The sequence below is a fragment of the Mauremys mutica genome, chromosome 6, assembly GCF_020497125.1.
Source record: "Mauremys mutica isolate MM-2020 ecotype Southern chromosome 6, ASM2049712v1, whole genome shotgun sequence".
NCBI classification, from domain to species: domain Eukaryota; kingdom Metazoa; phylum Chordata; order Testudines; family Geoemydidae; genus Mauremys; species Mauremys mutica.
The window spans coordinates 115,736,512-115,752,180 of NC_059077.1; the positions used below are offsets into that span (position 1 = coordinate 115,736,512).

The following is a 15,669-nucleotide window of genomic DNA, read 5'->3' on the forward strand; positions in this document are numbered from 1 at the left end:
TCACATTTTTGAAGTTTTCTTTACAACCACAATAGCTAATGACTTACTTTTTTTTTAAATGAAAGCTGAGATTTCAGAGAATAAGATAGGCACCAGTATAATATATGGGAGTGTACCAGCAGATTCCAAGCCCAGATCTTCACTACTTTTTTTTTTTTAGCTCCTTGGCACCAATATCCCACAGTTGGTCTACATGGGAAAACTGACCAGCAGAACGATAGCAGTATAACTATACCGATAAAGCTACACCAGTATTGTGCAAACTCTATTCCAAAATAAGTGTCTTTATTCCAGTATTGTTCTGCTTCCAAAGTAATTTATCCAACCAATAGACTTTGTATGCCAAGCTTCAGCCTAGTGCTGAAATGGGATGCCAGAATTGAAATGAGCCTGGAAAAGGATTTACAGAGACAGAATCTAAACTTTGACTTGGGCAGCACAAACACACACTTTCAAAGGCACTGAAAGAACAAAACCCTAACAGCATGACATTTTGAATTCAAGGGTAGATCTTGAACTTTTATGGGTAACATTTTCAAAAGTGCCTAAGTACCTTATGATAAGTTTCATGGGACTTAAATGCTTTGGGAATTTTTACCCCCTGTCACTAGAAAAGATGAGGATAATTGGACACAAACAAGATTATTTGTTCACAAGGTTAATAATTCAGTTTTATATACTCTAAAACTGACAATAGCACATAGTATCTCTAACTACCTGGGAAACCAGGAAACTGTTACAAAGACTAAACATAAAAAACATTAGGGTGCACTAATGTTCCTGCACAGAGCGAATGAAAGTGACTGATCTACCTACTGAATCCATGTCTGTCTTAGGATAGACAATGACAACTTTGTCTGCTTTCATTAAGGTCAAGTACAGTACATAGATACTATGACAGATACTTTAGAAATGCAGATTAGAACAAGCGTCTCAAATTCTGGGTGGGGCATCCTTCCTTCCAACTGAATGAAAGAAGAGAGGAAATCAGAAAAATAAAATGTAGGAGTGATATGTCAGGCAAACAGTCTTACTGAGCTGACAAAAGAAATTAAGTAAAGAAGAATACTGTCAGTTCCATAATAATCTACAGCACCTCTTCTCAGGTGAAGCCAGACTCAACCATGGAAGACAAGCATATGAATCCAGAATGAAACAGGCTTTTTAAAATAAAAAGGTCAAATATAAAAAAATTTTAAACAGCTCACAATCTGTTTTCCAAATCATATAAAGTAGTTCTGAAAGATGGCAGCTTCGACAATGGACAACATATCCATCTCCTTCATTCTGAGAAATAACAGCCCTCATTCCGACTCTAGTCGAGGTAAGACAGGAAGAATAAGATTTCCAAATGCAGAGTCTTGGGTTATGAAATATCCTGAAGAATGTGCATGTGCATGCTGGAAAGAGGAAAACACTTGTTTAAATCATTAATTCCACCCCCAGCTCCAAAATAATTCAGGGTTTAAACTTCATGTTTTGCATTTATTTTACATTTGTCTGAGCCTGCTGATACGCTTTGGTTTCAAACTTCCAAACAGATGAATTAGATAGTCTGCTTCTAATATCCCACTGGGATTCCAATTGGGGACCAACTCCTGCTCCCATTGATTTGGGACCTCTATTGGTCCGTTGGACCCAAATGAGTCACAAACCATATGCCGAGACCTGTCAGTATAGATCCCTACTCTTGATTGGGCTTGTTGTGTATGTGATGTTTCACTCCATATTCTTTATGAAAATATGCTTACGATATGAATGAATAACTGAGATGTACCTTATGCAAGATGGGTCTTGCAAGACACCATTGGAAAGGTTATAATTTACTGAATGTGATTAATCCCATTTGTATGCCTGTATCATTTCTGTATCTGAAGTTAAGAATATGGACTATGAATCTGTATTTCAACTATGCTATTTTGGGTGATGCCCACTACTAACACCATGAACCATGGTACAACCATGGAAAAGCCAGACAGGGCTGATGGCCCATCAGCGAGGACAATGGACTGTGGTAAGGCTTAGCCTTCCTGTGGACGCTCCATACTGCCACTGACTCATGGATGCTGTGATACTACAGAGTCAGGGGGTCTTGCCACCCGACATTAAACATTACCTGGGACGACTTGTAACTTTCCACTGGAAGGGAAAGAGAGTCAAGTTTGGGAAACAAAGGATTCCTGTCTTATGTAAATCCTATTAAACGGTGGGGAGGAAGGCAAATGAGACTCCTCCTCTCTATGGCCTGTTTGCACATTAAGAAAGACTGCTAAAGCCACCTGAAGGAAAGGCCAGGCAGGAGTCCAGTCAGACAGGGGTCCAGTCTGAAAAGGAATATAACTGGAACTCAACCACAGAATCTTTGCAACCTGCCTAAAATAACATTTAGGGTGAGAATTTACATTTTGTAACCTTTCTTAAGTACACTGAGCTTAGCTTGTGTATTTTGCTTTATTTGGTCAGACAGAACAAAGCAGATTAATCTCATACTCAATTCACCTTTTGTAGTTAAACTTATTTCTTGTTTATAACATAACCCAGTTTATGTGATTTCTAACTGGGTGGGCAAGGAGTTGTGCATATCTCCCTCCACATTGAAGGAGGGGGTGAATTTCATAAACCCTTTGGGTTTGTACCCCTTAAAAGGAGTGGGGACCAGAGGGTTGGGGCAAGCCCCTAAAGCTGAATCTTTCCAGAGCAGATCTGTTTCTGTGCAGCTAGGTGTGACCCTGCCTGTGTGCATGGCTAGAAGAGGCTTCTGAGCCTAACCTAGCAAGGCCAAGTAAAGGGGACCCAGGCTGGCAGAACAGTCTGACTCAGTGGTACCCCAGCACATCAGGTGACACCCCAAAGGGCCCAAACCTGTCAATGTACTTAAGTCAGAGCTATCTAAAAAAGCCACAGGCACAGGCCACCATGCACATGTTTTCTTGCAGTACCAAGTGTTCCTATAAGGTCAGGTTAGTCAAAGCTCCCTTGCTACTTCCCACTGCCAAAGTGATGAGGCCAGAGATCTCTACCTTCTCTCCACCTCTGCTTTTTTTTATTGTGATGCCAGCTAGAATTTTGCCTCGAGTTCATTTGTGTGCTAGCATTTGGGGGGGGGGGGGGTTAAATTGTTTTACAACAATGTAATGGTGTAACAGCAATTTGGTAGTGCAAACCAACTACTGATATTGTATCATGGAAATAAGGATTTGGAGGCATGGCGGAGGGGTTGGAATTTTATTTATGTTGCCAAATATAGAAAAATCTTCGAGAAGAAACCTTTCTAAGGATACTTTACCTAAGCTCTGTAGGTACAAGGTTGTTCTCTGCCTGGGTTAGAAAACAGAAGTAAAACCAAAGGAAGGAGGATCTGGCCACTCACCTGTAATGCTGCTTTTTGTTGTGCTGCTATGTGCTGCTGCTCAGCATGATCCCGGAAATCCTTATTAAGGGAAGATCTTGCAAGTGCAATGCTGTAATAAAGACGAGGCAGGTAGAATTGATCATCTGTAAGAAAAGCTGCATTTTTGTCATGTGGGGTCATGGGCATAATGGATTCCAAGATTTTATATGGATTTGGGGTTTTGTTTTTAAATCCATAACTTGACATTTTGAATTTTTGTATATGCCAGTGACAATATGCAATAGCAATAGCTGGACCATTTTGCTGAGAATACCAAATATTGCCACGCTAAACCCAGAAGCCTGACAGATTTGGAGCCCGATTCTGATTTCACTTTTCTTGGTGTAACTCCACCGATGTCAATCAAAATCCGCTGGCATCATGCCAGTCGTTTGACATTCAGTTTCTTAACTATAGCTTTTGCCCTTTTCACCATTGCCACCCAGTGACTCGCCTAAAATAGTATTTGTGATGAAACAATGTATGTGATAAAACAATAGCACTAACCATGGGTCCATATTCTTCATGATGGGAAGATCAGATGTTTGGCAGAATGGCTGCAGAACTCTGCATATAGGAAAAGGGTTTCCTATTGATACAGAACTCAGATGAAGGCCCTTTTTTTGCTAAATAAGCTATAGACTATAAAATGAGTGCTCATATCTGTGGGCAAATATTATTTTAGGTTTCAGTTTAAAAAAGTAATTGAGACATGAGTCCAAACAAAATATTACCTTTTCCTTAAATTTTTTTTTAATAGAGAGCCCAATCCAGCTCTCACTGATTTTGATGGGAGTAAGTGCCAGATTTTTAAAAGAGCTCATCACCCAGCAGCTCCCATTAAGGACAATCAGAGTTGCTTCATGCTAAACACTTCTGAACTGGGGGGAAATCTCTAAAAGTAGTAGTAAAGAACGTAAGAATGCCCATACTGGGTCAGACCAAAAGTCCATCCAGCCCAGTATCCTGTCTACCGACAGTGGCCAATGCCAGGTGCCCCAGAGGGAGTGAACCTAACAGGTAATAATCAAGTGATCTCTCTCCTGCCATCCATCTCCACCCTCTGACAAACAGAGGCTAGGGACACCATTCCTTACCCATCCTGGCTAATAGCCATTAATGGACTTAACCTCCATGAATTTATCCAGTTCTCTTTTAAACCCTGTTATAGTCCTAGCCTTCACAACCTCCTCAGGCAAGGAGTCCCACAAGTTGACTGTGCACTGTGTGAAGAAGAACTTCCTTTTATTTGTTTTAAACCTGCTGCCCATTAATTTTATTTGGTGGCCCCAAGTTCTTATATTATGGGAACAAGTAAATAACTTTTCCTTATTCACTTTATCCACACCACTCATGATTTTATATACCTCTATCATATCCCCCCTTAGTCTCCTCTTTTCCAAGCTGAAAAGTCCTAGCCTCTTTAATCTCTCCTCATATGGGACCTGTTCCAAACCCATAATCATTGTAGTTGCTCTCTTGTTAAGACCTATGTGAATACTTGGAGCTAAGTAGTGACCCTCTGAACAGAAGGATTTATAACAAACACTGAACTGCACTGCTTTAAAAAAAATACTGGAATAGAATACTAATTTTCACTTATTTTATTAGGGGAAGATATTGTTTTGTTATCTAGATTTAAAAGGATATTTTGAAGCACAAAAGAAATACCATATTAGCTTAATAAACGAACATTTTCTGGGAGCATGCTCCTTTAAGAGGGCTTGCTTAGCGGCTGTGAAGCACCCCATTTTTCTCTCTCTCACACACACACAAAGGGAAAGCATGTAGGTCAAGATTCAGAATCCAGAAACAAACACAATCATCATTCTTGCACTGGTTATTGGGGGCATGCAGCACACAACTCTATTGTGTATTTTGTTTAGATCTACTGTAAGGAAAGAACATACTTGTACATCAAAGAAAATCAAATATTGTCCAAACAGGTATATGAACATAAAGTACCTGGCTCCAGGGTGATTCGTGGAAGACTGGTTTTGCATAAGTAATTTTCTCTTCTCCTTGTCTAGTTCTGCCAAGATTGCAACCCTATTTTTATTCTGAAAACCTGGTAAGAATCAGAAAAATATTAGATTTGCCTTTTTAAATGGGGCACCTATAACCTTATGGAATTAAAGTCACTGCACAGTATGACATTATGATGAATATACTAATCTTCAAAGCTTTGCACCAATCTGAAAGGCTATTAATAAATAGGTTTTATTTTTCCCTCTCATTTTACAACATGAAATGGCTTCCTAAAGATATCATACATATTAATATATTTTAAAATATATTAGCTATCATCTCTAGTTAGGTTTTGTTCAGGAACCAGTTTTACAGCTATAGCCAAGAGGTGTATCTGCTAAATATTTGGCTTTTTGATAGTGTCAGAGACTTTTTTTTTTAAGTGAATGGACATACAATTTGAAAGCATGACAAGAATGAATGAATTAATGCATTCATAGGGCATGATTCTTTATACCAGAGTCAGGGAGAACTCTGGAACTATAATGAGAGTTTTGCTTGAATAATGAGTAAATGATCAGGCCTATTTGCTCTAAAATTAGACACGACAAAACTCTCCTTTCCGATATATCTAGTCTATCTCAGACGCAAGTATTCTGCTTTCTCTACACCGCCATAACCTCTCACTGAAGTCAGGGAGTTCTGGTGTGTCTGGTAATCAGAGTATTGCAGTTAAGTTCTACTGTATAGATCTAAAAAAAGTTTTGCCCTTACTTGGTTCATTGAATGTTCTTAGGGAGCAGAAAGGAATCTTTGGCGCAAGGGATGGTTTCAGGAGACAGAATGAGTAAGGAGGGAAACTGGGACACACTTAAAATGGCTGCCATCTTAAGGAGCCACTATTTGTGTATTTTATATCTGTTTTAAAAGACTTGTACCACTACAAATCTACGATAAGGCTTGGTCCCCCGCAAGGATCAACTGTCAAGAACTTACTGCCTGTTACTCTGATTTCTCTCACTGCCTCATTCCTAAATCACAAAACACTGTTGAAAAAAAAAATAGCCCCACGTTTAGGCTTTCAGTGACCAATGCAAGATCAGTTGTCAAGAAAATGAGAAACCATCCATCACCCGAGGAACCTGATGTTTTCAGTATAACATCTGTCTAGATGACTCAGTTGCCCCTGCTCTAAGACAGCTGAGCCTTGGCAGAGGAAAACAGCTGTAATATTTGCACTCTGATCTTAGATATTTGAGATACCAGTACCATCCCAAGGACATTTTAAGTACCTCTACATATTACACAAGGTCTGAGCTAAATCCAAAATGTCAACAGCGTATCTACTCCAGGCAGACTTTAGCCACATGTTTACAAGTGAACAACTAGATCTGATCAGTGGAATGGGGGTAGGCTTTGTATAGAGAACCACCCCCACTGCAATCTGACCTTTCTTAAAATACATGGACCAAATGCATACTTGACAATCAGAGCACCAGGCGGGGAAAATGAGGGACACCTTTTTAACTGGTATTTTTTAGCTAAGATTTACATTATGCTGGTTATATAAATTCATGGAATCATAGGACTGGAAGGGACCTCGAGAGGTTATCTAGTCCAGTCCCCTGCACTTATGGCAGGATTAAATATTAACTAGACCATCCCTGACAGGTGTTTGTCTAATTTGCTCTTAAAAATCTCCAAAGAGGGAGATTCCACAACCTCTCTCGGCAATTTATTCCAGGGCTTAACCACCCTGACAGTTAGGAAGTTTTTCCTAATGTCCAACCTAAACCTCCTTTGCTGCAATTTAAGCCCATTGTTTCTTGTCCTACCCTCAGAGGTTAAGAAGAACAATTCTTCTCCCTCCTCCTTGTAACAACCTTTTATGTACTTGAAAAGTGTGATCATATCCCCTTGGTCTTCTCTTTTCCCAGACTGAAGAAACACAATTTTTCAATCTTTTCTCATAGGTCATGTTTTCTAGACCTTTAATCATTTTTGTTGCTCCTCTCTGGACTTTCCAACTTGTCCACATCTTTCCTGAAATGTGGCACCCAGAACTGGACACAATACTCCAGCTGAGGCCTGAGTAGAGCGGAAGAATTATTCTCAAGTCTTGCTTACAACACTCGTGCTAATACATCCCAGAATGATGTGTTTTTTGTTGTTGTTGTTTTTTGCAACAGTGTTACTGTTAACTCATATTTCGCTTCTGATCCACTATGACCCCCAGATCCCTTTCTGTAGTACTCCTTCCTAGGCAGTCATTTCCCATTTTGTATGTGTGCAACTGATTGTTCCTTCCTAAATAGAGTACTTTGCATTTGTCCTTATCGAATTTCATGCTATTTACTTCAGACCATTTCTCCAGTTTGTCCAGATCATTTTGAATTTTAATCCTATCCTCCAAAGCACTTGCAACCTCTCCCAGCTTGGTATCGTCTGCAAATTTTTTAAGTGTACTATTATCTAAATCACAGATTAACAGAATGGGACCCAGAACTGATCCCTGCGGAATCCCACTTGTTATGCCCTTCCAGCATGACTGTGGACCACTGATAACTATTCTCTGCGAATGGTTTTCCAAACAGTTTTGCACCCCCAATTAATCTTGTTTTCATCATGAAACTGGTTGTATGCCTCAATTTTAGAGATGTAGGATAAAATAAGCTATTTTAAACTGCAATCCAAATGTCTGAAAAGGATTATGAATTAAGTATGATTAGCAACATACTTGCCACAGTGGAAGGTAGTGTTATATATTGAAAACACTACAGGGGAACAGCAGGGATCTTTGTCCTACTACCTCTTCTCTTTCCCCATCTCCCCAATACTAAAGCGTAAAGTGATTGTTTGCTCTGAAACTATATAGTCAGGCATAGCACAAAGGGAGGAATAAAGCATTGGCAAGGCTGCTGTCCATTAAGCAATTTGATTCAGTAATTATAATTTTAACTGTAAGTAATCTGATTAACAGTATTCATGTAACTGAAGGGTGTTCTGTGGGGGGAAAATACCCAAACATTTATATAAAATCACAGGAAAAAGGTCCTATTTAGAGAGAAACTGGCATCTTCAGTAAATTCATTCTTATCAGATCTGGCAATACTTAAGAGGAAAACAGTCTTGCTTAAAAGCACTTCATTAAAGACCAACTGAAGAAGCTACAAAGATCCCATGCTGCAATTATGTTTTTAATTCCTCTGTTCTGCCTTTATACAATTCCTATACCAAAATGTGGTTATACAAGAAGCATATTACCACTGTCACTAAGGGCCTGATTTAAACATAAAAATGCAAAGGGCTTTAGACTAAGAATTCTTCTAATGAAGAACTTTCAATTCACACCTTCACTAATCGAGTAGTTTCCTTCTAATAGCCTTAGAATGTCTACACTTTACCAAAATTTAACCTCAGAACATCCCTGTTATGTAGATGGGCAAGCAGTATTATTCCTCTTTTGCTGACAGGGATGGTGAGATGAAATGATTTGCCCAAGGCCACATAAGTCAATGGCAGAGCTGGCTCTAAAACTCAGGACAAGATATTTACAGCTCAAATCTGCCCTTTTAAAGTTTGGTTTTTCTAACTTCAAGTGCCATGTTCAGTGGGTGAGCTGAAAACCTACTTGCATCATTTTGATTTTTCACATGCAAAACAAATGTGGCACATCCCCTGAATTGCATGAGAATCCACTTCAGAGAAGCAAAAAGCACAGTTTACTGCAACTGATGCCATAGAGGGCTTAGCTTACACAAGGGGGGGAATTCCTGTTCATGGAATTCTGGACTTTGGGCCCCAAAGCAAGAGAAAGCTGCATGGATTTCTTTACAAACTATCTTCTGCTTCCCCAATGCCTTTTCTTCTCCCAGAGTGAACATGACCCCTACCCAAAGGATATTTTTACAGGAAAATTTGAAACAATAAAAGCAATGACCTATGAAGATTCCCCTCATAAGACTTACCAGGCTTGAACACCAAGTTACAGATTGTATAAATGTGACTGACTGGCCTAATTTGGCCAATAAAACCATGTTTCCCCTACTGATGAGGCTATGCAATATGGGGCAGGCAGGGGGGACGGGGACGGGACACTGGCTTTTAAAAAGTGAGGTTGAGATAGAGTTGGCAGTTAGAAGAATCTTTTTACTTGTAATCTGAGCACATGTGAACTGGAAATCACTGAGAAACACTGAAACTCGTAATGCCACTTTTGGGACCACTTTTCAGAAAAGAGCCACACCTTGAACCCAGATGTAGATACATACTGTACAGAGTCTCAGAGCATTTAAAAATATACCACCACCACATTCCTTGTTCTTTCTGCTCAATTCAGAATACGTTTCAAAGAAATTTCTCTATCAAAATACAAATCATCATCATGGTGATCTTCATTCTATGAGGCAATATCTGAAATAGCAGAATCCTAACAACTTATGCAACATATTTTGGGTTTCTAGGCAATCTGTAAGTAATTACTCCACCATTTTTCATATGTTAATTGCGACTACTGCAATCACAAAATTCAATATAGCAGACTATTACACAATTTTTGTGGTAATTTACATTCTATGGTCTCACATATGTTCTGCAGCAGTTAAGCAAAATGAATATTAGTAACTCATTAAATTACACTTGAATTATTAAAGGATTATTAATATTTTATCTGTCCCTCATGACTATGACCACATATACATATGAATATAATTTGTTCATTAGGTTATGGATGCAAAGTCCTCCAGGGAATGTCAAATCTACTAATGCCCTCAAGGGCGAGGTTTTGCATTTGGATCTCTGAAGAGTTGTACAATTGCTAGATGACTCCCTCTTGATTACATCATCCAAAGCAAAAGTACAATTTTCTTCTTTACACTGAATTGTGGCTTAAATTGGATTAATGATTCGCCAGTTTCATAAGACTGCACTTGGTTAACACACATTTTTAAACCAATCCCTGCACCCTCTATATGAGGCTTTGTCAGCATGAAAGAAAAAATGTTTAACCAAAAATCGGTACTACTTAAAGTGAATAAATAGCAACTAGAAGACATACAAGAGCACCTAACAGAGGGAGAATAACAGCACATTGAAAATTACACTTTTGGGCCAACATCAGTGCCTCCAAAGTTTATCTTATGTTAAATTGCAGAGGTCTGTTGTGCAGGTCAGCTGGCAGAATTTAGCCCTGTGAGAGAAAAATAGGCAGAACTTATTTCTTCCATTTCTCTGAAGTGGGGCCTAGAGGAAGAGTACTTTCTAAAAACGTAACTATTGTGTTGCTACCATCTCACTAATGCTTACAGGAAGGTCACATGTAGAATAAAACCTATGATGCTGTCACCCAAGACAGATGCCTTCTTTGTTCCCAGCTTTGTGCATGAGTATATCATCAGCAGCAGCACCAGTCCTATTAATACATGTAACAAATGGTTAAGAATGTATTACCATTTATTGCCAAGCACTCAGTTTATTTCTTGCTTTAAAAGCTTATTTTCAAAGCCACAGTGGTCTGTAAACACTTCCTAAAGACACTGTACACCACACTAAAAGCTTTTCCTTTTCTTTATTAGAGGAAATTTATAAGTGCTCCATGATATAAAAGCCACAAAGTAAGGCTTTTATTCAGAGTCCTATTTGGCTTTTCAGTCCTCCTACACATCTCACCTTTGGAACTCTAATGAAGGAGTATTTTATAATGTGTTCCAATGAAACTAAAATAAACCTGTTTAGCAAAACCTTAACATTTATAGTTTGAGTTCACAGCTGTAAGGACATGGAGTTACACTGCTGATAAAATATTTTTTAAAAAGTTTGCTCACTTGCTTGAAGCAAAAATATACAAGATGCTGTTTACTTATATAACAAGTGTGTGTGTATGTTTCTTTTGGTAAGTCTGAATAAGTTACCTGTTCAAAAATTAAGCAGAATGGGTGTGAAGTCCTTAACCTTGAGCTTTTAATTAAGAAGCAACGCATCAAAGAATAAATTCCCTGAATAGCATCAATATTTGTGCTATACTGCAAGCCTGATAACAAGCGATGCATGAGCCAAGTGTGTCTATCAGTCTGCACCTAGGCTAGTACTCTTTGGCCAGGCAGAACTAGGAGATCATTGCTGAATCCTTCTGACACCCGATTTCTTCTTTTTCTCTTAGAGTCCTGTTCTTTTGCCCATTTACCTTTTGGTTCTTTAAAGAGTTAAGAGGGTTTTTTGAATACTTTTGTTTATAATATTTATACTATAAAATAAATATTCAGCTCCTTGAGTGATTCTTAAGGGAGTACTTGAGCAATAAAATTAAATAATTGCAGTTTTCCTTTCTAAGTTATAAACTTTGGGGGAGGAGGAAGAAGAAGAAATCACGTGAGTCAGACTTGTAAATCTGTATTCAAATCTTTGGAAGTGAAGCTCTAAATTCAGCATTGGAATATTTGTTAGTCTCTGTAATGATGGAGTTAAACTGATTTTTATAGCCAAAAACAAGGTTTATTATGTATTTACAAGTTTGGTGTTTAAGGCCAAATCCTACAAAAGTATGCCCATGCTGACTCCCATTTGAAGTCAATGGGACTATCCCTCCATCTTTTTTTGCAAAATTCCACAAAGCTTTTTATAAGTACTTTCTTCTGCAAATCAGCGCATCTGTCCCCCCATTCCCAAATCCATCTATTTGATACAACAATCTCTTTCTTTCATGTCCAATATTGGTCTGGGCTTATAAACAAGCCCTATGTTCCACTTCAGAGGTGGCTGTACTTCAGTGACAGGTGAAGCAACTTCTGTATTTAAAAGTCTGGTATTGCAAACACTTATGTGGGAGAGTAGCCCCATTGCATTTAGGTGTACAGTTACTTGTGTGCTACTGTTTACAGGTTTGGGGGCACAGACCACTACCCTGGAAGACATTCTGTGCAGGGGGCTGCTCATGGGACTCTACCCACACAGGACAACTTGGAATTGGGGCCATACTTTGTAAACCACATTGGGATCACTGTGTTCAACAAACCAGTATTTCTCAATAACCAAGCACACTATTTTTTGCCTCCTGTTGCTGTTCTTTTAATTTCAATCTTTGCCATGGTAACATGTTAAAATAAGCCAGATTTTCCACTGAGTTCTTTGGTTATTAAATTTGCACTTAAATTTAAATATACAACATTTGTCATAATATAAACAAGCTTTATAAAAATAGTTAGCATTACTTTGTTTTGTGTTTCTTTGTGGTCTCAAGCTCTTGTTATCTATTCTTGATGGCTAATATCTCTTCTCATCTTTTGTTCTCACTTGCAGAACTGTGCCTCTTTGGACCTTCAGTATGCTCCCAGATGCACAGCTTGGCAACCAAGAGCCAAATTCAGTGTACAAGAACTGCTGAGAATAGCAAAATAACTGGAACTTTAAAAAAAAAATACTTCATCACTGAAAAGTCTCATTTGTTTTCTTTTGGGATTTGAGTTTAAAGAGACATGCACTAACTCTGTGCTCCCAGTATAATTAGTAGTTTTGTATTTCTCTTACCCCTTTTCCCACCCTTAAAAAAGTTAAAACAAAAAAGGGAATCTAGTCCTATTGAAATCTTGCTTGTTTTCTGATCTACAATCTTGGAAACTGGATTCCTGCCTCAAAAAATGGTAGAAATTGTTTCCCCTTAAATTATACTTATAGGATGAAATCCTGGTCCCAATGACTTCAATGGGACCAGAACGTCACCTCTAATTTTTCTCCTTAAACACACCTGAACAATGAATGAATAAAACGAAAGCAAAGTGTTTGCAGTTGAATAGATATCAACAAGAATACCTAGTTTAAAAATTACCTTGACCTGGAGGGTTTGCTGCCATCTTGCTACTTTCAGTAGTAATTACCCAATTACAGTTGGAACTCTCAACTTAATGCAAATCTGCAAAAATGGACAAAACATAAAATATTAACATTCTTTGAAATTAAATCCTAGCTCTCATTCAATGTGGGTTATGAAAGAGACCGTACTTTAGCACCTGTTACAATGTGTCACTCTGATTCAATGTAACAGTTGATCAGATTGTTGAAGTCCCTATTATTGTATTGTTGGCTGAGTGTTATTTTGAAATCTGAGTTTTTACAAGACAGTCTTTCGTGACAGGAACCAACAGTGTTTAATATTTGTTTCTCCCACTCCTGTCTTCTAGATGGTTTACACCAAGAACATATTTAAGTTTATTAAATGGGGCATTAAGTTTCACTTATATACTTTTCTATCATTAACTCATCTAGAAAGATTCCAAAGTGTTATTAGCTAGACAATTAAGTTTCTAATCAACACATCATCTCCCTAAGAGAGCCAGAACCACTTTCTGACTCAGTCATGAGACTTGATTTTGCTCCCAATGAGTTCTATGATGAGACTTGCATAGACTTCAGGATCTGATCCATACTTTAAAGTCTGCTGTAGTACCTTAGCTGCATGCAGAAATTAATTTAAGAACTTGTACTATGTGATTTATTATAGTAAGTTATTTATATAGCACCAAAAACCTATATCACACACTTTATGATTTATTATTTATATGGGGATGGCTCAGGCAACACAATATGCACTGATCTCTCTCTCTCATACAAAAAATCCCTATCCTAAAACATTTTATTATTTACGGTGCTGATTCTTCAACCCCTTATTACTGGGTTTAATGCTTATTACCTGTAAGGTAACAACAAGGTACTAAGGCTACACCTGGCAGTAAGTATTTGAAGCAGCAGACCCTAAGGCTTTATTCCCTTAGACTTTATTCCCTAACATTGATGCCACTGGTGCAGCTCCACCAAGGAGGCAACAGTGGGACTGCTAGCTCAGACTTGGGGCTTGATCCATGCTCAGAGCAGGACTAGCTGCAATGGTAAGTAAGGTGCCAAGGACCCACCAGTCACCTGATCTCACTGGTTGGTGCCGGTGATGGTAGCCATGGTGGGTTGTTTTAGGTAGAAATATTAATGCCAACAATGGCAAAGGGAAGGTAAATACACCGGGGGGGGGGGGGAGGGGCAGGTCAACCTGTGGCAGTAAGATCTGGTGGTTCCTTTGCTTATCAGGGCGTGTAGCGGGAGAGCAATGTAGGCTGGCTCTGGTGTGGTTCGGAGGGGAAGCCTCCAGCGGGGAGAGGGGCTGGGGGAGGAGACAGGAGGTGGGGGCTCCAGGTGTAGGAGGGCTTGAGGAGATGGGGCAGTCCAGGCCTGGAGATGTCAGGGCAGGGACACAGCACCCCCCACTGGCTGCCAGAGAACCGGGCCGGGCATCACCTCCTAACGGTCCTGGTGGGCCCGGGAGCCAGGAGTGCACATGGCCCAGATCCCGCCAGCAGCCTGGGCGCACCCAGGCCGTGGAAGGCCAGTGAGTTCAGGGGCCCCTACCCCCAGGGCCAGCCACCGCCCCCCCCCCTCCCCGCCCTGACACTGCTGAGGGGCAGCTCCCCAGGCTGAGCACCCCCCATTGCAGGCTTGGACTCTTCCCTTCCCCCCCCGCCGCTGTAGGCTTGGACTCTTCCCCTCCACCCCCCCCCCCAGCTCCACATCACCCCGCTCTACCCCCGGCCCCCGCTTCAGGGGCGGACTCTTCTCCTCCCCTCTCTCCAGGCTTGGACTCTTCCACCCCCCCCCCCCCCCCCGAGCTGCAGGCTTGGACTCTTCCTTCTCCCCCCCGCCTTCCCAACCCACCCATCTTCCTCACGCCCCTCAACGCTGGGCGCGCCCCCCAGCTGCAAAGTTGGACTGTCCCCGCCCGCAGAGATGGGCTCTTCCCCCCTCCCTCCGCTGCACGGTTGGACTCCCCCAAAGCAGATGAACTCACCCCACACCCCGCTCATGACGCAAAGCACAGGCGACACTCACGCCCGGCCTCCGTTTTGTTCCCCGGGCGATACTGAAACACGTCACCGCTCCCGTGGGCGGGCTCAAGCGTGGTGTGACGGGCAGCCTTTGGTGGCCAATCACCTTCAAGCCGTTCAAGCGGCGAGTCGGTGGCGCAACGCCACCTTCCGAGCGCGCGGCGAGCTGGAGGGCGGGAGCCTGTGTCTTGGCAACAAGAAGGGGGCGGAGCGACCGTGCATCGCCCTATCAGTGCCCAGGCTTCGCTTGACCCGAGCAACCTCGGCCGCTAATAGGGCGCGGCGGAGCGGGGTGGGGAGGCTCCCCTGCCTTGGGTAGTGGGGGGCTCACTGAGGGGGCACCTTGGGGTGTTGGACCTGTCCATAGAGCCTGGGGGGCACCCTGAGGTGGGGGACCTGGCCGTAGAGCCTGGGGGGCACCCTGAGGTGGGGGACCTGGCCGTAGAGCCT

The 15,669-nt window shown here is 41.0% G+C and overlaps 1 protein-coding gene across 8 annotated transcripts; it reads right to left on the reverse strand.

The window, feature by feature from the left end:
• Positions 1–264: 264 nt before the first annotated feature.
• LOC123372886 (INTS3 and NABP interacting protein) lies at positions 265–15,364 on the reverse strand. 8 transcript variants are annotated; one of them, XM_045021481.1, is made up of 6 exons: positions 15,183–15,338; positions 13,179–13,262; positions 5,357–5,459; positions 3,899–3,958; positions 3,371–3,461; positions 265–1,400 (listed from the first exon to the last, which is right to left on the reverse strand). In XM_045021481.1, exons 2-6 carry the CDS (start codon positions 13,201–13,203, stop codon positions 1,305–1,307), a joined length of 375 nt encoding a protein of 124 aa, XP_044877416.1. In that variant the 5' UTR covers positions 13,204–13,262; positions 15,183–15,338; the 3' UTR covers positions 265–1,304. The 8 variants fall into 8 exon arrangements, with proteins under 8 accessions (XP_044877416.1, XP_044877417.1, XP_044877411.1 ...); XM_045021476.1 differs by having other exon boundaries at positions 1,375–2,324; positions 15,190–15,364; XM_045021475.1 differs by having other exon boundaries at positions 1,375–2,324; positions 15,183–15,361.
• Between the last annotated feature and the right edge of the window lie 305 nt (positions 15,365–15,669).